Raw genomic sequence first — 23,500 nt, 5'->3', positions numbered from 1 at the left:
GTGTGTGGTTTAATAATCCTGTTTCATCCCCAGCAGAGTCTGTTCTCAAAGTGGTGTGCTGCCAGACAGCAAAAGGTAAAATAATTCTGGCATTGCAGGAGTGGGGGGGATCTTTTCCCTGTCCAGGACCAGATTCATTTTGGCATCAGTTGTCAGCAGCTTTGTGCTAATGATGGACAAAGCTCAAGCACGTCCTTAACCCCCTTTGACAGCTTCCCACAGGGAATCCCCTTACAAGAGGGTCCCCTGTTAAAGCAACAGGGTGCCCTGGGAGTCCTGGTCTCTGAAAATGGAAGGGGAGGATGAGTCCCAGCCCAGGTCGGGAACTTTTCAAGGACACTCAGTAGAACCAGGTGTGGAAGGGGTTACTAGTGGCCACTCCTCTGCTCCTCCCAGAGCCTTCTCTGTCTCTTGTGCTGACACTTTCGTCTTGGCATACTTACTCTTTATTCAGGGGCTGAAATTAGTCTGTATATCAACCCCATCTTGATTAGTCTGACCAGTACTGGAAACACAGAAGAATCCATTTTTTAAATTCTAGGACTACTCTTTTTTCTAATGTTATGATGTGTTCACAAGATTCTTTGCAAAAGTAACTAATACATGTGCCTTGGTTCATACTGCAGGTTTTCACATGATAGTACCTAAGATTCAAAAATCAAAATTTAGCACTCATCACAAATGATCAGAACTGAAAGGGCTCGTTGTCTGTGTAATACTATGTGCAAAATAAAATCAGGATGTGCATTCAGATTTGGAAATATTCAGAATTCACAGAATAATGCCATAATTGGACAGCTATGAATCCAAATCTGATAATTTCAAATAGCTGTAATGATAATTCCTAATACTGTATTCAGAATCCCATTTGCTCCTATAGGTTAGAAAGCAAAAGACAAGGTTTCCACCTAGACTGGCCCTTCATTACAGCCTCTATCATGCCAACCAAGCCCTGCAACATTAGGATAGCTTGGCTAAGGGTGGCTGTCTCTTCATTAAGCATCTGTGTTGCACTCTCAAAGTTTTGGAGGACACAGACCATCTGACCCATAATGTCCCACTCTTCTCTGCCCAGAGAAGCAGCCATACCAATTGAAATCTCCGGTGCCAAATCATGGAATGCCATTTGCTGCTCTTTCAAGCCAGTAGAAAATGGAGTTGCGTCAGCTTGCCACATCCTGAATTAGGTGCTACAGTGCAAATCCTAGTTTTTCTTCTCTTTGCTGCAGCAGCTCACTATGCTATCCATTGTAGTGTGTGTGGAGGGGGGAATGCCCTGCCATCTTTTTTGCCCACTCAGTTATATTAGGTATGCATATGTCTTCCATACGCTGCAAAGCACCTTGAACTGCTAGGCTGTGGGCCATACATTGCACCCTTTTCATCTTCCCAGCATGCAGTGCAGCCTGTGACAAAGACCTTCCCTTTCTGTAACGACTCCCCTGTGGCAGTATGTGCCTCAGAGCCTCTGGAATGTTGTGAGCTGTGTGGCTGCCCTCCATTATACAGGGTAATAGTTGGGGTGAGGTAGTTACTTTTTAACACTTGGGAATTATAAATGTGATTATATAGCAATGTTAATTGAAATCTGAATGTTTTAGAGTAGCATATTCTCTGTATAATTAGAGCTTACTCACCATCTGTGCAGAATTACTTATTGAGTATTATTACACTGTATACAGTATTGTGACATCAGTAGCCTTCAAGATGATCTGGCAGCCTGGCATACATCTATGGTCAAAAAGTGTAAAACTCACGGGAAAAGTTGAACCAAGAACTTAGGACACTATTTGTGCATTTCTTTGAAGAGCAATAAAGTACTGATATTGTGTGTGATAATGCTTTTCACCTGAGACATTCCAGATCCTGCTATATGAAATAAGTGTTTAGTGGTGGAAATTCAGCCTACAGTATGTCTTTATCAGCCATAACAGCACTGCCACCATTCCAGGCTGCCACATACTTTACCCCCCCCCCCTTTTTTTTTAACAGGAGAGGCAATGTAAAACCTTCCTTCTTGGATTAAAGATGGTGGTGGTGGTGGGGAAAGTCCAGTATGAACCAGTCTAGATATTTAAAGAAGAGGATCTGACTCTTCGATCACACTGCTAGTACTGGGCTTCCCATTTTATTTTCCAATAATTGTGAACCTAATGCTGATCAATGTAGACCTAGTTTGTAACTGCATCAGTTTTAGGCTGACTATTATATAGCTCAAACAAAAGGTTGGTCTGGTAATTTGCAGTACGACTGTATGCAGCAGAGATGGGTATGTCAAAGAGTTTACAGGTTGGCTAGAGTTCTACCCTACATTGCAACCCCTGGCTATTAAACCAAAGTTTCACACCCCCCCGAGCTATAAAATAGATGCTGACATGGAAATAAGGAATATATTAGCAGGGCAGATGTTACAAAGGTTTCTCCAAGCAACCCATTTACAAAAAGAACGGCATTATTTCAATTTCTTTTAATTAGGCTTATCAATTCATACAAGTTAATCCATCTTCACATGTTGATACAGTATAAAATAAAAATCCCTATTTATAGGTACTAACATAAGGATTCAAATATTTACTACAAATTCTTAGCAATTGGTCATTAAAATTCAATAGCCAAAAAAGAACATGTGGCTTACAAAATAAATATGTAAATATAACCTCTTGGTAGTTTTTCTAAAAGGACTCCTTTTATAGTGAATTAAACAGGGAATAAAATTAACATGCTTTTAATAAGGGATTTACAAAAAATAACTAATTGAATTGATTTGTTATTGCTTTAATTTTCATGTTCCTCCTGCCTCCCACAAGTGACTTTGATTCAAATAGATTTTAAAAATGGGGAGAAATGTGGAGCAGAAATGAAGGTCATATGGCTCTCCAGATGCTGGATTGCAAATCACATAAACCCTAGCCAGCATAGCCAATGGTGAAGACTTTTGAGATGCATAGCCACAAACATCTGGAGGACCACACTGTTGTGGCTGACTTTGCCTGGCTAGTTAATCCAAACCATACGTTTAACAAAATTTCAAGAAATAAAACAACCTTGAAGGAGAAATTACCTAAAGCACACTGTACTAATAACTGAATCCACCAATATCTTGAGAAGATAATTTGCTGTTGTGAAACAATAATCAACTGAAATCATATTGGTGTTAACTACAGCTATGGAAGGGTGATGGCATAACCAGAAGATGTTGGTAATGAAAGATTTTATGTTCTTTCCCATGGCTTTTCTTACTTGCAAATAACTCATATCATCTTGGGGATGCAGGATGGAAAGATGAAGTTTTTCATTACCGAAAATTGACAACACCAGATATTACCAACAGGCAGAATTTTTCAACAGTTAAAGACTTCCTATGGCCCCCACTGCTTCCACACAAAGAGATTATGTGCAAATCAGAAAACTGGGAGAAAAAGGGCAAGTCTTTAATTATTGAAAATCTCTTGTTAGTGACATCATCAACCTTCTGCAGGCCTAGTTATTCCCAACAAGATTTTAGCCATCTTCTGTTGTAATAAGAATACTTTGTCATATGCTTCTGTATCCCTGAAAGTGATTAGAAACAGATGCAGGGTAATCATAGAAGTCAGAAGCGAGTGGGGGGAAGATCCCCCACATAACATCAAATGCTTCATTAAACTCATGCTTCATTAGTGCACAAGTGCATCAAAAGAGTGTGTGATATCCTGCACTCCTACAACACTTCCTCTTCTCTGCAGAACCCCCATAGCCTCCCCCCATCTGTTCCAAATGTTCCCACAGTTCTCTGAAGCAAAGCTGAAGAGCATATGGGAGTGTAGTAGAAGGGAAAATCTATTCCAACAGTGGTCTTTGCTTCATACAACCCAGTGAAAGTAAGCAGAAAAAACAGTATAATTGTTAAGTCCAAGTTGCAAGAAAGAGCAACGTAAGCAGTTGCACTTGATTTCAGAAGCATTTAACATTCTTTGTTTTATAGAACATCTAGAATACTGTTAAAAGAAGCTGTACACATGGGTCTATTACTGGCTAAAAAGAACACCTGAAACCAGATCCCACTTGCTCTTACAGGCAATACTTCATTTTGAGTGCTGCCAGTACCACAAGGGCCCAGAAAAAACTCATACATTAGGATTATTCCCAACACTTAAATCAGGAGTTTCAAGTCTTGAGGGAAATCAATGGAATGTCAGATTGAAATGTTTGCGGTATGGCACTTATTTTTTCCTGAATTTAAAAATGAAAAGGCACAATATTGATTTTTTTAAAAGCAAAAGCAAAGCAACCTGTTGCCTCCACAACTCCTACGATGAAGAAAAATCAAGAGACTTGTTTTTTCCTTAAATGTTGGCAGTTATACTGCATGGATTTGTTCTCCAGCTGTTAACACTGAAGGCATTGATGAAACAACTTTTCTGAAATATATTCTATAAAACCTTTAGACAAGTACGTTGGAGATCTAAACAACTCTCCCTTTTAAATGGCTGGTGGCTGTTACAATGACATCTGGTTGTAATGTTAATTGTGCAACAGAATGTGTAGCTTTGGTTAAAAAAAGGCAAATACATATCAATAGGAGTACTTACCACAAAGTGTTGGATCACCATCATAAACTACAAGAATATTTTATCATTTGTGACACAAAATGTTAACAAAAACCACTAGAGAGGAGTTGACAAGACTTTAAAAAAATATATCAATGTACCCCTCTAATTTTCCGCCGCCCCACAGGATTCTGTCGTGACTGAAACCTAATGCGATTGTCACACGGAGCAGGAAAAGAGTTGGGCACAGGTGCCCACCCAGCTTAGAGGGAACCTTGATGATCACAATGAATAACTTACAGCAAGATATGCAGCCTCTCACTTGAGAAAACTATATTCAATATTTTGGAGCAATCTGTTTTAGCAATATGCAGCTAAGGAAATTTAAACTGTAGAATGCTATATCCTATGGACAAATACACAACACCCACAAGTACGGCACTGGGATCAGAAGAGATTGGGAAACTCTACTAAGGCCCTTTGGGGGAATGAAAGACAATTTAGAAGTGCAATACTTTGTGAACAGCCTTTTTGCTGTTGGAGGATATGGAGAATAAACCTATGACAGACGGTAAAGACATGGCTATGAGGAGTTTACAGTATAGACAGCTGAGATTATTAATTGACTGCAGGGAAGAGAGAAGAAAGGCAAGACAGCAGGCTTGCAGAATGCCCAATATCTTGGGCTCAACCATAGAATAAAAACTGAAATCCCTGTAAAATTCTGAACCAAATTAAGCAATACTAATCTGAAATCAGCTTCAAATTGCTTAGAACAATCAATCTGGCAGAGCATAAACTGATGGAATAGGATACAATTTTGTTACTTCTGCAAAGCTGGCATGAAAGACAACATGCTGAAAGACTTCCAGTAATGCAACAGATGTTTCTTTTTCAATACTCCCCTTGAATCCTCTCCACCCTGGTCCTCCAAAACTCCTACAGATCATTTCCCCATCTTTCCACAGCAGATCTCAGTGTAAATTCAGAAGTAAAGAAACACCTGTTCTACTAGTAGATGCTGCTCTGCTGGCAGAGGGACACATTCTATTTCTTCTTTTCCACACACAAAAGCAGTGTCAGACCTCTTATACTGTTTGTTTAGTAAGTGGCTCTTTCCCCACACTTATTTTTCCTTTTTGTAACAAAAGAAGCCACAAACTTCTACGTATAAATTTCATTAAACACTACATCCTAAGTAGTAGTATGGATTGTCTGTCCCTGCAAGTGTTCTGGATTACCACAAGTCAATGACCAGGCAGGATGGAATTGATGAAAATCGTAGGCCAGATTATCTAAAAGGGTCAGAGATTGTCATGTTATATTTTACATTTATTCACATGCACTGCGAAATAATTGATCAAAAGATTAAAAAAAACCAAAAAGCACAGCTGTTCTTTCAAAAGAGCTACTGAAAAACTATAGCCAAATAGAGTCTTCTGCCAAGAGAATGGTAAGGAGATATTTGGATTAAAACAGCAGCAATGCTTCATTTCCCTTCCACTAACCATAATCTGAAATTTACTTTAAAATGACACTGGTATAACATGACAGAAAGAATAGGCTGCACTTTACCAAATGGGATGAAAAGATTTGAATTCTTCAGTTAAGAGACAATTTCAGAAGTACTATTTTGGTGAGAGATGGAGACCACCTACCATAATAAGCATTATTTTTTACTTTGTTTTCAGTTCCTGGGTGGTGTCAGGATGAACAGTATTAGACAGTTTATCCTTGGTTCAAATGATGTTCTTAGTGAATGATGCTATTCCATATTCACCAAGGTGTGAAGGGGTGGCTGAAGTGAGTCTGTCTGGGTGTGCAACACTGTGAGATTATGCAATGATGGAGGTATAGCAGCTTCTTGGGACCCTGCGGTGACTGTCAATTTGCCATCAGTTATTGATGGGGATCCATTTTCCTGCAGAGCTGTCATGTTTCCTTGGACAGTTGTCAGAGTTTGATAGTGACCATTTTCTGAGAAGGGTAGAAGCTTCTCTGATATTTTGGAATGAGCCATATCATAGTCTTCATCAGGAAGCTCTGTCTTCTGATCCTCATCATTCTTGGAAGCACCTTCAACAACTACAAGAAAAGACTTCCATGGTGTGTTCTTATCGTGAATCTGAAAAAATCCAAACATAGTCGACAAGTCCACACATGCAAAATTCTTCATTGGCCCTGACTACATTCCACAGCACAGATTCTTAACCTGCTGGCTAATTAATGGAACCCAATACAATGACAATTCCACACAGAGGTCTCAGCTGGGAATTCTTGCACATGGAAGCAGTCCACCTGGCTGTTTAGCAGCTCTGCTATAGGTGACTTCCCCAACAAAGCATGCACGAAAATCAGAAAGGCCTTAGCAAAAGTTAGGATAACTCAATTTTCATTAGCCACAGGCTCAACACCCTTGAAAAGTTTATATTCAGCAGTAAAGGATCTAGCTTCAACAACCTACATTTGTTCTTAGACAGCTTAAAACCTGCATATAAAAACAGAGACTAGAGCAATTAAAATGTAAATATAATAAAGGGAAGAATCCTTCCCATCTTTTACAATGATTATAGAGGAAATGAAATCCAGCCATACAGCAAACATATAAAGCAACCTCATACACACAGGTAAGGTAGACAAGCCTACAGTTATACTTTATTTTCATTATTGAATCAAAGAAGAATCTGAGTTTTCTTCCACAATGGCACACAATGAACAGGGGTCTAAATTACTGCAGCATTCAATCCCTGCTCTTGTAACAGTTCACAATCATGTATTCAATCCCACAGAACTTGTTAAATGCAGAGAATTGGAAAGCCCCTCAGCTAGGATTCTCTGAAGAATATCTCTTCCTGTTTCCATAAACCAACCAGTTAATCAATAGCCATAATTCTAACTCAGATGGCAGCTATGCTATACAGTATTATGTGGTTTACAGAATGCTCTAAAGTATATCATTGACAAGTGCTGCTAGGAAGTAAAAAAAGTACATCTCCCTACCGAGGTGTGTCTCCGAAGAGTTGATTTGTCAGTAAATGTCCGACCACAAGCATTGCACATGAATGGTTTTTCCCCTGTGTGAATCCTATGATGGCGCTGCAAGGCATTGAGCTGGGTGAACTGTTTACCACACTGATCACAACAGTACGGACGCTCACCTGTAACCCAAAGCATATAATTACTATTGGGTTTTGACTGCATACAAGAGGGATGATGACTTTGATAGCAACCAAGAAACAACTAAATAGAATCTTCAAGAGCTGTCACAAATTACACTTTGAGACTGGTCAATCTTAAAATACAATCAGTATGTCAGCGGGAATTATGTCAGTAATTTCAGTAGAGCTTTGCCAATTTAATACAGGACTGGACTGATATTTATAAAAGTGCCTCTGACGGCTTATACTTTTTCTCTAAAATATTCCCACACTAATCTGCAGGCATAGAAGCAAGATATGCACACGTGTTTATGAGAAAAAAAGCATCAGGTAGCCTCCTAGTGAAGAAAGAATTGACAAAAATGCATTAGTCTAGAGCTGCTCAAGCTTATAATCTTCTATAGTCCTCTTTTGCCACATATTTAATAACAATGTCCACAGAATGACCAAAGGAGCCAAACATTTAGGATTATAAGAAACAGCAACATTTTAGGATAGCACATCTTACAGTTCTCAAAAAGCTTTAAAGCCAGACTTCCACCCAGTGTGATATTTTTCTCCCTACCTGTATGAACTTTAATGTGCTGATACAATGAATTCCTTTGTGCAAATGTCCGAAAGCAAACTTCACATTTAAATGGCTTAGACCCAGTGTGGATTCGATTATGGTGTTTCAAATACTCCTTGGAGGCAAAGCTTTTCCCACAGGTTTCACACATAAAAGGCCGTTCCCCTACATCACATGGGAAAAGAGAAATGAAAAAAACATTTTTTTTCAAAGCCACAAATAAGAGCAACAAGCAATTACGACAGCAAAAAAAACAACAACCAAAAACCAGAATTTAGGACAGAATTTATCAATTTAAACACTTTCAATTTTCAGCATTTATGCTCCCTGCCCCAATGAGCCACTTAACCAGCATTAGTGGTCAAATAAAGGGAAGGTGGGAAGTTGCAGCTACTGCACTAATCCAAGGTAACAGAGTCCACAAGATGTATTGTATTTTGGACTTTAATAACTAAAATAATTTTTGAAAACAGAATGCTGAACTTCTCTGGATTCTATGAGTAAACCAAGAGCAACAGAGCTCTGGAAGGTATATGTGGCAAGTTGAGCTTGTGTTGCCTACATCAAATACCATGTAGCTCTTCTAAACCAACTGAATGCTGCTTGAAATTATTAACCACCCATGGTTCTCTGGGTTGCAGTGTATCATATAACTGCAGCCGCTGACTACAAAGAATCAGACTAGACAGCTATCAGTCTGCAAATCGTTTAACTTTTATTTTTCACTTTGACTGCCCATACATGGGTTCACTTACTTGCAACATATTAATACCAAAAAGTTACTTACTCTTTTGGATCAACAGGGCCTTACACAAAAGAAATCAGACACTTAATTAAAAAAACTGAGTGCACAGAAAGCAAAATGATTCTCATACCTGTATGGCATCTTTTATGATATATAAGCATGTGATTCTGTGTGAATCTTGCTCCACAATCACTACAAACAAAAGGCTTTTCACCAGTATGGATTCTGAAATGATAATACAAATCAAAGTTAAGTGTAGCCCTAGCTCCTTGTCTTTGATATGCAGGCACTAGTGACTGGCACTTAAAACACATTAGCCAGGGTCACTCTCATGATTACCAACACAGTGACAGAATGTATGTCATGAGCTCCAGTACCTCAGTGTGGCCCAAAATGATAATGCACAGGATCTGCCTTGGCATGATGTTCCCAGTCCAAATATGCATGGAGTCTTTTGCAAATACACTGATTCAGATGTAGGTGAGGCAATAATCAAATTAACATGATTCAAATTGTACGGTAAAGATTCAAACTGTTCCTAACAAAAATATACTCCTAATGCTGGCTAGATGCAGCTAGTCTAATAAAATATGTAGTTCAACATCCTCCCAACTTCCAGTCTCTTGGACCAAACACCCCAACAATCATCTAGAGCAATTTGTGATAGAGAGATAACCAAAACATTAATATTAGCTGAGTTAATCAAAACTACCATTACAATGTCTTAATTATCAGATAAACATATATTATTTATTTTGTTGTGTGTAAAACAGTACCCATATTAGATCAGCCAGATTAGTAATGTGGTTCCTTCCAGTGAACAGGAACCCTCAGCCATCACCTTCAAGGGAAAAAAATCCAACATTGTTTTATGGATCACCAGTATTTCTGTATTAAAAAATGAGGCATAATACTTTGCTTCTGGAAATCATGGAGCATTTAATTTTTTTATTCCCTCAAATTGAAAAATACCACTACATATAAAATAAATCCCCAAGGGGTCTTACCTGCATGACCCATTTCTTCTGCTGGGACCAAACACTGCTCTTACAATGGTTGCTATCTCTGGCATAGCAAACAAGAGGCAGATTTGTTCAAAATGTCAAATAGGTAAACTAGGAATCATCCTCCCTTTAGAAGCCCAAATCAGAATCTTCCATAGTATACCACCAGACGTTTATTACCGAATAATGTCAACTAACAATGTGCTGAACTGCCACTTCTCCCTTCTAAATCAATTTTGGATTTCACCATAAACATCTGAAATGAGAAATGAACTTAATGAACTTGTGTGGTGCCCCATAAAGCCCTTCTTTTCCATGATTTATACAAACTACCCCTTTATCACCTGAAACACTTCAAGCAACATATTAGCCCAAAAGAAGACTCACAGAGAATGACCCAGTTTTTTTGCCTGTTTTACATGCTACCAACTCTGTCAGTAGTATGGAAATTGTGAAAGCTCCTTAGTGGGACCTCAGATTCTCTGGAGGAATACTTTCATACTAATAGAACAAATGTGTTGCCTTTGAAGACACAGAAATTGATGTGCGTCATTCTAATGTTCTCTGTAGCCATGGGTTTGAAACCAGGAGGTGCACAGCTATGTCATGCTGGAGACCCAAGCACTTTGCAGTCTTCCCAGACCCATGGGTGGAATTAACATTAGTCCATTCTACTAAGGAGCAAATGACTGCTATGCTAACCCATCACTTAGCAGAATGTGAAGACATCTAGGCTCTTCCTGAGTACCATGTGCTCCACCCCATCTTCTCTCCTCCTCACACACAATAATGAGTGTTAAGAAGCTCTTACTTCCAATAACCACAGATCTGAATGTCTATCAAATATATGAATGTTTGTTTGGAAGGGGACCCAGTAACTTTCAAAGACTCCAGTCTCACAATAGTATCATGTAAATGCTTACTGATGGTTTTTCCCTGAAGTTTCATTTCTAGAAATGTGAAATTCTGCTACTTCCTGTGCTTAGGTAACACATAAAACAATGTTGGACATCCAAATGAATGCACCTATTTGGTTAATTTCTGCAACTACACACCTGCTTCATAAAGTTGAAACATTATGAAAAAGTAGGAACTGCCATGTTGGATCACCCCAATAATACTTAAAACTCAACATTCCATCTCCCACAGATACCAAATATCTCTGGAAAGGCACAAGATACAACAACATTATCTGTCCCACTTGACTGCAGCATTCAATAATCAAAAGCATAAATCTTTCCTGAGAAGAGAAACTCGTAAAGGGTGGGCCTGACTCCTTTTACATGTGCTAGAAACTACCACTATATCCTGTGGTATTCAATTACATTATTATGCCTTGCATAAAATATGCCTTCTGCCAGCCTAATTCTCATTGTATGCGTTGATCTGAGCTTGGATTATTTTACTTTAGTCTGCAGGAGGGGGCTCCCAACACCCACATCCCTTCTGCATAGATGAAATACCAAGAAGAGATGCCCATTTTCTATGCATAGGATTTTTAATAATTTGGTATGGCGGAGCACTCAGTCATGTCAACGGAACACATTTTGAAATAATATGGTTGACTGCACAATTTCTCCATTTTTATTTTAAAATAAATGTTTATTAAACAAATGGGAGGCGCTGAATCAAATTAGAGCAGAGACCCTAAAGAGACAGTTTAACCCTGTTCCGCTACACAAATCTAATCCTGCACCCCAGAAAAGGCTAGGGTAAATAGAGGCACCTGAGGGTCCAAATGACATGGGAAATTAAAGCTTCACTTCCCTCAGTGCAACTGTGTCAATCTGACTGGAAACCTCTGACTATTGCTAGCCATTTCCCACATCTATTTTACCCTCTTACAGCTCATCACTATAAAGCATTCAAATTGTGGTTGCATCATAATGACATTATCCTATTTGCTGTTCAGTCCCTTTATCAATCTCTCTCAAGACTGAGTTTGCCCTTTTTTCCCTGTCAAAACAGTGAAGCTTACAAGTCCTCTTTTCTGAAGCCTACAGAGTTCACCGGGGGAGGCCCCAAACAACCACTCAATTGTGGTTACCTGCAAAGTTTGTGCTATGTTTGTCTTTCTTCCTGAATGCAAAATGCTGTATAAATGTAACAAGTGTAAACAGGTGGCACTGTTAGAAGAGAAAGTCAGAGACCTGGAGCAGCGAGTAGCCACACTCAAGGCTATAAGGGAAGATGAAGCCTACATTGATAGAACTCTTGAGCAGCAGCAGCTGGCAAAGGGGACACTGCTAATGGAAGAAAACCAAAACACTGTAGTGGAGAAAAATGCTGGAGAGACTACAAACATAGTGGAGGAACCACCATGGAAAAGAATCACAGTTCGGAGCAAGAGGAGAAGACACTCTTTCCCAGTGAAACTACAAAACCGCTTTTAGTTATCTGAAGAAGAGTCTGTCGGACAGGATGCAGAGGAGACTCCACAGGAGGACATGAATAGGGCTGAAGTGCAGCAGAATACAGTAGGTGAACCCACACCCTACAAAAAGAAGAGGAGAGTAGTTGTAGTAGGGGACTCCCTGCTATGTGGAACTGAGACTGAAATTTGCCGGGAGGATCCATGGACTTGCCAAGTATGCAGTCTCCCTGGAGGACGGATAAGGGATGTGATGGAAGGATGGCATCATTCATAAAACCACCAGATACATATCCCTTTCTTCTTGTCCACATGGGAACAAACGACACAGCCAAGAGGAGATACCAGGAAACTGTATCTGACTTTGAAGCTTTGGGAAGGAAATTCAAGGACTTTGGGGCCCAGATAGTTTTTTCTTCCATCCTACTGGTGCTCAGAAGAGGAATCAAAAGAGAAAGGAAGATCTTCTGGGTGAATGGCTGGCTACAAAGGTGGTGTTGACAAGAGGGATTTGTTTTTTTGGGACCATGGGCTAAGCTTCCTGGAAGAAGGACTGCTTGCAAGAGACGGTTTGCATCTAACAAGGACCGGGAAGAATGTGTTTGCTCACAGCATGAAGAACTTCATCAGGAGGGCTTTAAACTGAATTGGAAGGCGGAGAGAGACGCAAGCACAGAGTTACGGGTAGATGAAGCCTTACACACAATAAGACGAATGGACCAAACTGATCAAAAGGGCAACAATAATATCATAAACAATAATAATCACAATAATAAATACAGTGGGGTCTTGACTTGAGAACTTAATCCGTATTGGAAGGTGGTTCTCAAGTCAAAAAGTTCTCAGGTCAAATCTTCATTTCCCATAGGAATGCATTGAAAACCATTTGATCCGTATCTGCTCTTTTCCGTCCATAGAAACTAATGGGAAGCTGCTATTCTGCCTTCGACCACTAGAGGGGGATATATTGTTTCTTTTTTTCTTAGGTCAAGAAAGGTTCAGGGAAGGCAGGGAAAATACAGTCCAGGCAGTACAGTACCAGGCAGTCTGAAGACTGTCTCCCAATCCACTCTCTAAATGCTGGGAGGAGTGAGGAAGCAAACAGGCACCCTTTTCACTGGCCAACAGTTAACTGTTGGTCCTCACCGACCAGATAGGCAGGGTATAAATTAAATAAATAAATAAATAAATAAATAAATAAATAAATAAATAAATAAACTGAAAGTTCAAATTTTGCACTTTCCCTGCCTCCCATGTGGTTTTTTTTTAGTTCTTAACTCAAATCTAAGTATGTAAGTCAAGTCAAGTCAAGATTTTCCTATGAGAGTGGTTCTTAAGTCAAAATGTTCTTAACTCAAGCCGTTCTTAAGTCAAGACCCCACTGTATAACAAAAATCATAATCATAATATTCATAAAAATGTACAAAGACAAACAGGGCACAACTCACACAATCTCCGGTGTCTGTATACAAATGCCAGGAGTATGAGAAACAAACAAGAAGAACTGGAAATTTTAATTCAAGAGGGTAAGTATGACTTGATAGGAATAACTGAAACTTAGTGGGATGACTCCCATGACTGGAATACAGCAACTGAGGGATATAAACTAATCGAAAAGAACACAAAAAGGAGGTGGATTTGCAATATATGTCAAAAATACACATTCCTGCACAGAAATACAGGAGGGGAGTGGCTGTCCCATTGAGAGCATCTGGATCAATCTAGCTGGAGCAAAAAACAAAAGGAACTTGGTAGTTGGAGTCTACTACCGACTGCCCAATCAAAGAGAGGAAGTAAAACAAACTGCAGGGGTTTCAAAGAGACATGACAGTGATGTAGATTTCAATTATCCAGACATACGTTGGGAGGCAAATTCTGCCAAGTATGGCCCTTCCAAAAAAATTCCTGGCTTGTGTGGCTGATCATTTTCTACAAAAGCTGGAGAAAGAAACTAGAGGACTTGCAATCCTTGACTTGATTCTGACCAACAAAGACAACTTGGTGGGGAAAGTGGCAGTAAGGGGAACTCTAGGCAAGAATGACTATGTCCTTCTAGAATTTTTGATTTCAAAGGAAATGAAAACAGAGTGTAGCCACACAGGTCTGCTAGATTTTTAAAAAGCCAATTTTAATAATTTCAGAACAAAGATAAGTAAGGTCCCAAGGCAGGAGATCCTAACAGGAAAAGAAGTCCAAGAAAGGTGAGAGCTTCTAAAAATAGAAATTCTAAAGACACAACTACAAACAATTCCAACAAGACAAAAAAAGGGGGGGGGAGGTGGCAGAAAAGGCCAGTGTGGCTTCACAAAAAACTCAGGGAGGACCTAAAAACCAAAGAAGCCATGTACAGGAAGTGGAAAGGAGGCCAGGCCCCCAAGGAAGAGTACAGACAAGTAGCAAGGAAATGGAGGGATGGCATCAGGAGGGCAAAAGCTGAGAATGAGCTGAGGTTAGCTAGAGTCACTAACAGCAATAAAAAACCACTCTTCAGGTATGTGAGTAGCAAAAGACAAACAAAAGACATAGTGGCACAGCTCCGCAATGGAGATGGAAAAATGATAACAGAGAAAAAAGAAAAAGCAGAGGTGCCCAATTCCTATTTTAGTTCAGTCCTTTCCCGTAAGACAGACGAACTTCCAAACAAATTGGAAGTGCGGGGGGGGGGGCAGGATTGCAGCTGGAGACTGATAAACAAATAGTCAAGGAATACCTTACCATCTTGAACGAGTTCAAATCTCCAGGGCCGGATGAACTGCATCTGAGAGTACTGAAGAACTGGCTGAAGAACTTTCAGAACCACTATCCATTATTTTCTTTAAATCATGGGAAACGGGAGAGGTGCTGGAGGACTGGAGGAGGGCCAGTGTTGTCCCTATCTTCAGAAAGGGCAAAAAAGAGGAACCTGGGAACTACAGGCCAGTCAGCCTGACATCAATCCCAGGCAAAATTCTGGAACAGATCGTAAAGCAGTCATTGTGCAAGCACCTAGAAAACAATGCAGTAATAACTAGAAGTCAACACGGATTTGTCAAGAACAAATCCTGCCAAACTCATTTGATCTTGTTTTTTGATCAGGTAACCTCCCTGATAGATAGAGGGAATGCTGTAGACATAGTATATTTCGATTCCAGCAAAGCTTTGGACAAAGTGCCCCATGATATCCTGATTAGCTGTGGGAACCCTCCCTCCAAGGTTGCTGTTATCTGTTGTCGCAAAGAGCACACTCTCCTAGCACATGCAGCTGCTTCTGATGAGGGAGGGCGGCTGCCCATTCTTCCTCTTTCCCATAGATTCAGAGCATAACTTCAAAGGCTCTCTCCAGCCAATCCTAATTGGCATTAGGTAACAGTACCCTATCTGTATACTATCAACAATCTGTAAGCTTGTTAAGGTTAATAAAGGGAGTTCTGGGGGGGCGTGACCTTGAGACTCCGCTGGCGGACATCTGTGTAGATTGATTTCTTGGTTCTCTCTCTAAAACTAATTGCTTTCTTAATTACCTGTGATCACCTAAACCATTAGCCTTTCTTTAAGTTTCATTATCACTACATTAGCAAGCTAACTAGGTGTGCATAGATCAAGTGTCAGGTGGATAAACAACTGGCTACAGAATCATACTCGGAGGGTGATGATTAATGGGTCCTTCTCTAACTGGGAGGAGGTAACAAGTGGGGTACCCCAAGGCTCAGTCCTGGGCCCAGTGCACTTCAATATTTTTATTAATAACTTGGATGAGGGAGTGCAGGGAATGCTTTTCAAATTTGCAGATGATACAAAATTGGGCAGAATAACTAATACCCTAGAAGACAGAAACAAAATTCAAAATGACCTTGATAGGATGGAGCACTGGGCTGAAAGCAACAGAATGAAGTTCAGCAGGGATAAGTGCAAAGTACTGCACCTTGGAAAAAGAAACTAACTGCACAGTTAAAAGATGGGGGATACCTGGCTCAGCAAAACTATGAGTGAGAAGGATCTTGGAATTGCCGTAGATCACAAGCTAAATATGAGCCAAAAGTGTGATGTGGCTACAAAAAAAAGGCTAATGCTATTTTAGGCTGCATTAATAGAAGTACAGTTTCCAAATCCCATGAGGTGCTAGTCCCCCTCTATTCAGCACTGGTTAGGCCTCACCTTTAGTACTGTGTCCAGTTCTGCACACCACACCTCAAGAAGGATGCTAATAAATTAAGAGGAGGGTGACAAGTTCAGAGGAGGGTGACAAGGATGACCAGGGGGCTGGAAACCAAGCCTTATGAAGAAAGGCTGAAAGAATTGGGCATGTTTAGACTTGAGAAAAGAAGATTGAGGGGTGATATGAGAACATTTTTCAAATAGAGGAGGAACAAGGGGTGATATGAGAACACTTTTCATACAGAGGAGGAACAAGGTCTGTTCTCGATCATCCCAGAGTACAGGACACGCAACAATGGGCTCAAGTTAAAGGAAGCCAGATTTCAGTTGAATATCAGGAAAAACATCCTGTTAGAGCAGTACGACAGTGGAACCAGTTACCTCAGGAGTTGTTGAGTGCTCCAACACTGGAGGCATTCAAGAAAAACTTAGATAATCAGCTGGCAAATAAGCTTTGATTGTATTCCTGCATTGAGCAGGGGGTTGGAATTGATGGCCTTGTAGGCCCCTTCCAACTTCACTTTTTTATGATTTTATGAAATTATACTCCATGATGTTAGGATTTTATGAGTTTTTGTACCAGCTTACATAGCACAGGCTTCATTGTAAGTGGAAGAGCCTTCATCTGCCACTCTTCTCTCTAATGATCTAGTTTGGACATGAGTGGACTACAGTTAATGTGACCCTACTACCTTCTCCGTTATTCCAATTAATGCTACTAAACATTAGAGCTCGGTAGTTATTTGTACTACTGACGGTGAAAACCCCTGAAAGCATTCATGGTGGGATCCAGGTAATTTCTTGACTAAGGTTTAAGATCCGATTTTCTGGCACATAATGTGTTACTAAAATCTGCATTTGTAAAAATAATAAAAAGTAGCTTTTAGCCAATTTCTGATGTCAAAGCTTTCTGTTTCCCATTAAATTAGGATAGCACTATATTGGGTGTCATTTTTTAGGATCCATAATTTTATATGCATTATGTTCTACCCAAATTAGATTGCAAAGTCAACTATCACTGGATTGTTTGAAGACATTTTGAAGGTTACTTATAAGGTTGTCACTCTAAAATTGTTAAGATCAGGTCTCTCCTCTTACCCAATTCTTTGGCAAAGGCCTACATTTACTCCAACCTATTCTAAGGTAAACTTACGAAAATGTGAGACTGTATTTTAGGTGTGGTCTGCACAGGAGCACCCACCTTTTCTCTTAAGAATATAGACTACACACTATTGAAAATGTTATAATGCAGTCTCCAACCCAGCTTTAGACCACTGATGAACTGCTGTGTGAGACTTTACCTTTTTTGCCCAGAAATTTAGCTAATAAGGCCAGTTAAGTCTGTTCATACCTCATGTGTGTTTTAAGTGCCGAAGGCTGAGAAAACTTAGCCTCACACTCTGTGCACCCATAAGGCTTGTCGCCTGTATGTGTCCTTTCATGAAGCCTCAAGGCCGTTTTGGAGCTCAAACCCTTTCCACACTGTAGGCAGTGATGACGCTCCCCACCACCCTCATGAACCTGCAGAATGTGCCGCTTGACGTCCTTCTTCCTCTTGAACTTCTTACCACAGAGCTCACAAGGGAAGTGACGCTCACTGCTGTGGACGTGGCGTTGGTGGCTTTTGAGGTTGCACCGGTTGGCAAATGTCTGGCCGCAGGTTTCGCAACGGTATATAATTTCAGCAGCAATCCCATGGCTGTGCTTTATGTGTTTCAGAAAGCTCTTCTCATACAGGAATTCTCTCTCACAGGTGCTGCATGTAAAGTTGCCACCACGATTCTTTTTGTCCTCCTCAGATTTATTCACAGTTTCTTCCAGTTCATCAGTGCTATCACACTCTTTGTGTTCAGGCTTCATACTGTTTGCCATTTGTTCTTTCTCCTCCCCCTCCCCCTCTTCCTCTCCTCCTTCCTCATGAAGGGTGTGGTTTTTGGAGAGCCTCGTCTCTTCAGCAACAGCCTCTGCATACTTCTGTTGTTCTCGCAGGCGTCTTGTGTACTTTTTCTTGGGTATTTCCACAAATACTTTCCTGCCAGCCAGTCTTCCACTAGCTCGCCTGATTTTGGCACAGGGTGTCTTCAGGGCTTCTTTTTTCTTATCTAACTTTTCCTTTAATTTAGCTGTGGGAACTTCAAGGCTCTCTCCATCCCTGGGCCTTTCAGGAGGAGAATTTAAGAGTGAGTTTGTATTGTCACTTTGTGTTTCAACAACTGCATTTGGCTCAACTAAACTGCTTGGCTGGGCAACACTGTCCTCTTCAGCATCCTGTGACTCAGAAAAATTCTGTAACTCCAACAACACTGATTCAAGCATTTGCTTCTTTAGTTGAAAGCATGTTTCAGACAAATCCAAGCACTTTAGTTTCTCAGCTATTTCCAGCATACGCTGCACTCGATCTTCTTCTATCTCTACCCTAGCAGTATAGACAAACTCAAGAAATGATGCAAAGTCAGCTACTTGGACTTCATTTAACAATATATTTGTCCTTGGTCCATCTATATTTTTTTCATTAAGGAACACCTCTTTAAAAAACTTGCTGGTTGCTGCCAACACAGCTTTGTGAGCAACAAACTCTGCTCTGACACCTTGATATTCCACACTCACAGTTACATCACAGAGGTGGCCAAGGAGACGCAGCTGGTGCATTTCATTCAGGAGGTTGATTGGTGAGGATTTAGATTCCAAAAGGACAGCATTACTTTCCATCTTCTTTCTTTACAACAACTGTGAAAAGCATCATAACATATTAATTGTTTGTCAGGGAAATGACACCAAAAAGAGTGCTTTTAATAACCAAAGTAGTGTTTCTCTGTAAGGTGTTCAAGACTCTGCTTATTACTGTGGATTAGCCTGTGTAGTCTTGCTCTTCCCTTTAATAGAACCAATCTAGACATTTCAGATGCTTAATCAACCATTTAATTGTAACTTCAACTGACATTCCATCCCCCATCCTCTGATATGCACAAAGAATTTGGGGGGAAAGGGAAGGATGCTATTTATTCATTGATTTTTTTATATTTACAGATCACCCAATAACAGTTCTTGGGAAAATTATAGAATAGAAACTATCATTTAAAATCGCCAACAACAACAGTAATAAGACATGCAAAGCAGCATCAAAAGAAGTTCCCTTCTAAATATCAAAAATATGAAGACTGGAAAATAAAGTGTAAGGGCTAAAATGGATTTAAAAGAAACAGAAAGATTAAGAGGCTTGGGAAAATAAAGTTTTCTTTATCTAGTATCTAAAGGACAAAGGATGTATCTTAAGGAAAAACACTAAAAACTGTTGTCCCACTGTGCAAAAGGACAGCCCACCACATTTCACCTCATCTGTTTGATGAGATACTCTGGGTTGTCCTTTCGTACAGTGCTGGTGGGGGTCTGTAACTTGCTTTAGACTTGGGAAAAGCAAAAAGTGTGACAAGAATTCAGTTTTTCTTCTTGCTGCTCCACCAAAACTCAAAGATCAAGAGTTACCCTCTCCCACACACCCACATTTATGAGTCTGCGTCTCATTTCACATACTGGGTACTGTCTCTCCTCTCACAGCACTGTATGATGAAAAATGCAAGAATATTAATCAAGGCATTTCTTTAATCAATACTTTGATATCTGGTTGCCTGGCTGTTTTAGATTTCCATTTCAGTCTGAGATCAAGCCAGCACAGGAATGGCAGACCCACTGCCTTCTTCATCCACAGTTCTGCAAATTCCAAAGTTCTTTCCAATTCTCCCCCACTGCTGTCTACAATACCCAAACCTCCCTTTCTTAAGCTATGAACAGGGATTCCTTTTTTTCAGATTTTTTTTTAAACTGCAGTGGCTACACGCTGCCTTATATATAAACATACAGGCAGTATGCATCTGACAGCTAGCAACTGGGGAATGCAACAGGAGACAATTGCCCTCATGTCATGCTTGTGGACTTCCCAGCAGCAGCAGGTTGCTGGATTAGCAATCTACTCCTTGAATTTACTCTTGCTTAGTTTCCGAGGTCTCTTTCTGCCTCTGCTTAGGCCAATGGTCATTTGTCTCCAATTCCTCTACATACATAGCTTTCTTCTACTATACTACATCTTTGTGTACTGCTTTTCTTCAATACTCTGCCTCTTCCAGCCACCCATTCTTTTCCCCAAGACCATTTTTCAGCTCACTATCTAGCTTGTTCCCTTTTGTTCAAACACCTTACTTGTGGGCTCCCATTAACTGCCTCATCACAAGGGTCCCGTCTTTGTTCAAATTTAATGCCTTCTTACTCTACTTGTTTGGTTTGCAAACTCTGTGAGAGATGAATGTAGCCCAAAATGGCTTCTTCCATCCCTTGCTGCAACTCCACTGTTTCTGAAGACCCACTCACTCAGGTCTGGTGAGAGACCAGCCCCATCAGGCTCCTCCTGTCAAGAACTACCCCAAGGGCAGCAGCTACTCTATCAGGCTTTTTGTAGAAGGGTCTACAGAAGAATCACAGTGGGTTTCAACCACCAAGTGTGGGTTCCCTGATTAACGATCAGAAGAACTGAGGATCTTTTCTTCCCAGCCATGACCAATGACCCTTCTCTGGATCCACTGTCAGGTACAGAGAGCGATAAAGGGGAACTGTTATGAGAATTTAAATTTCTCTTTTATTGGGATTTTGCAGCCCACCAGCAACGGATTGCTGCCTTCCGTAGGCACCCCAAATAATGGGAAACAGCCCAGTCGCCCCCTTCTTCCTTTCACGAACACTTCTGAGCCCAGACGTGGCAGGGGGAGGCAGTACAGCATCGTGCAGCCTATTTCCACGTCTCTGTGCTCCTACTCTCTCTGGTGACCTTCACTCTCGACCCCTTTGCCTTTCGTCCACTCCTTCCTTCTTGGTATACGTTTCAGTCCATAAGACCGGGGAGGGAAGTGGGTCCACCGTGGGACCCCCCCGTCCACACTTGAGGATGGCTCTCCCTCCGGAAGGGCCGCTCTGACCGGGCCGAGGGCAGTTTGCCTCAGCACCTGTTGAGGGAAGACCTCTCACCAGACCGCAGGGGACCAGCCCTTTCCCCTCCTCCCTCAGGTTTCCTCCCCGCCCCGCCATGTTACTGGGGTAACAAACCCCAACGCCGCCAATACCCCTCCACTCTCCAGTTAAAAGCGGCAGGACTTCGCTCCCCATAAGCAGGGAGGAGGGTCTTTGTTCTCCTCCCCGCTTGGAAAGCAGAAACCCGCTTCCCCTCCAGCAAGGCCCCAGGACCCGTGTGAACCCGCCCCCCCTCCGTACTCACCGGGCAACCCCACATCCGGCCAACCGCGCAGCCTCAAGGCGGAAGGCCCTCGTGACTTCCACATCCGTCAACGGCTGCGGGGAGGGGGCTAGTGCCCCTCCGCCGCCGCCGCCTCTGGCAGCCAATCATGTCCGACGCACTATTATGGCGTCATGCGTTAGCGGGGGGGAGGAGGAAAAAGCGGAAGGGAAAGCAGACTCAACGAGTCAGAAGAAAGGAGGCGATGTTTCTTTTGGTGTTTCCTCTTAAGAGTGTTCGCTGGAGAACATCTAGTCTCTAAGGAGCTACGGGATTTTGTCTTTTTGTCCAAGTTTTTAAAAGTTTTTTCTAATTTAAATAATAATAATAATAATAATAATAATAATTATAATAATAATAATAATAATAATAATAATAATAATAATAATAATAATAATAATTATTATTATTATTATTATTATTATTATTATTATTATTATTATTATTATTATTATTATTATTATTATTATTATTATTATTATTATTATTATTATTATTATTATTCCTGTGGGTTTTGCCTGGAAGGCTTGCACAGACTAACACGGGCATCTCTTCTAAATCTTCACCATATAGAGAGGTACAGTACAGTACCGCATCAGAGGGATGCATAACTGTCTGACTTCCTCCCGCTATTGGACTGCAGTTCCCATGATCCCCGACATTTGGCTGGCGCTCCTGTGGGCTAAGGTGGTCTAGAGGTCACTCTTGCCCACCATGGTCTGCGATGGCAAACTCTCAGGAGGTGTTTTCATGCGAGTCACCATCTTCATTTGTTGCAACTAAATGGGACAGGCTTGTCTGTCACCTTTGAGATGAAAAGAGTTATTACAGCGTCAGCTTTGCGTGGACGGTCTGCCCATTTCTTCAGCTCCATGGAGTGCAGCCTTGCAGCTTCAACAATACATGCCTACATGTATTCATATTTATTGAATATATACGATGTATACATAAGATATTCAAATATCAAATGCATACACAGGCAGGATACATACATAAAGTTGGGTGTGGCGCCTAGATAGTGAAGTATGAGCGAATTTAAGTGCAATGGCAATTACACAAACATCCGGGCACTGGGTGAAGTGGTAAAAATATGTTATTTCATAGGCTAGTGAAACAGATTCTCATCTTGTCTCCCCTCGCCCCCATTGACATTCCCTATGTTGTAAAACAACATGAAATTTACTAGCAGTTTCTCAAATTGTCAGCATGTTGGCAAAATCAAAAGAGGGGGAGAAAGGAAAAATACTGTGAGACTTCAAAGGCTGACACATTTATTTCAGTGTGAGATTTCATGGATCAAAATCCACTTCTTCAGACACTGCCGAGGACTCGTAGAAAGCTAGCTCGTTTTTCATATTTTAGCGATCTAATAAACATAGCAACTACTCTTGCTTTTGGAGAGTCTACAAGGAGAGCACGGCTGGCTTTCTTTCTTTCTGCTGAAAACGTTTGTGTCTGAAGTTGTCTATACTTTGATCCACGAAAGCTCACGCTGCAGTAAATACATATTATTCTCTAAAATGTCGCAATATTTTTCCTTTTCTCTCTTTTTCACTTCAGTTTTGCCAACGTAAGTTTATCGGAGACTCATATAGCCAAGGGCAACGTTGAAAGAATTCCAGAAGTTTGGGTTGCGTCGGACAACTGCTAGGCTCGCTCTGGCGTAGATAAAAAGCGACACCAATCGCCTTCTCCATTCTAACGAGAAATGGT

General features: G+C 40.8%; 1 protein-coding gene across 3 annotated transcripts; it reads right to left on the bottom strand.

Moving 5' to 3' along the window:
- Positions 1–2,452: 2,452 nt before the first annotated feature.
- LOC110078958 (GDNF-inducible zinc finger protein 1) lies at positions 2,453–21,900 on the bottom strand. 3 transcript variants are annotated; one of them, XM_020793655.3, is made up of 6 exons: positions 21,770–21,900; positions 17,861–19,236; positions 9,131–9,225; positions 8,253–8,420; positions 7,530–7,687; positions 2,453–6,654 (listed from the first exon to the last, which is right to left on the bottom strand). In XM_020793655.3, exons 2-6 carry the CDS (start codon positions 19,216–19,218, stop codon positions 6,295–6,297), a joined length of 2,139 nt encoding a protein of 712 aa, XP_020649314.3. In that variant the 5' UTR covers positions 19,219–19,236; positions 21,770–21,900; the 3' UTR covers positions 2,453–6,294. The 3 variants fall into 3 exon arrangements, with proteins under 3 accessions (XP_020649314.3, XP_078242601.1, XP_072859044.2); XM_078386475.1 differs by lacking the exon at positions 21,770–21,900 and adding an exon at positions 20,120–20,141; XM_073002943.2 differs by lacking the exon at positions 21,770–21,900 and adding an exon at positions 20,011–20,029.
- Between the last annotated feature and the right edge of the window lie 1,600 nt (positions 21,901–23,500).

The sequence above is a fragment of the Pogona vitticeps genome, chromosome 1, assembly GCF_051106095.1.
Source record: "Pogona vitticeps strain Pit_001003342236 chromosome 1, PviZW2.1, whole genome shotgun sequence".
NCBI classification, from domain to species: Eukaryota; Metazoa; Chordata; class Lepidosauria; order Squamata; family Agamidae; genus Pogona; species Pogona vitticeps.
This window is presented reverse-complemented; position numbering and strand designations above follow the sequence as displayed.

What these genes read in the sequence shown, in the direction of transcription:
- LOC110078958 (XM_020793655.3), bottom strand. Translation starts at nt 19,218, where the DNA reads ATGGAAAGTAATGCTGTCCTTTTGGAATCTAAATCCTCACCAATCAAC. An exon ending in GCACTTAAAACACACATGAG is followed by an intron (nt 9,226 to 17,860) that starts GTATGAACAGAC and finishes TTATCATTTCAG; the next exon opens with AATCCATACTGGTGAAAAGC. An exon ending in CTCTTCGGAGACACACCTCG is followed by an intron (nt 6,655 to 7,529) that starts GTAGGGAGATGT and finishes GGATTTTTTCAG; the next exon opens with ATTCACGATAAGAACACACC.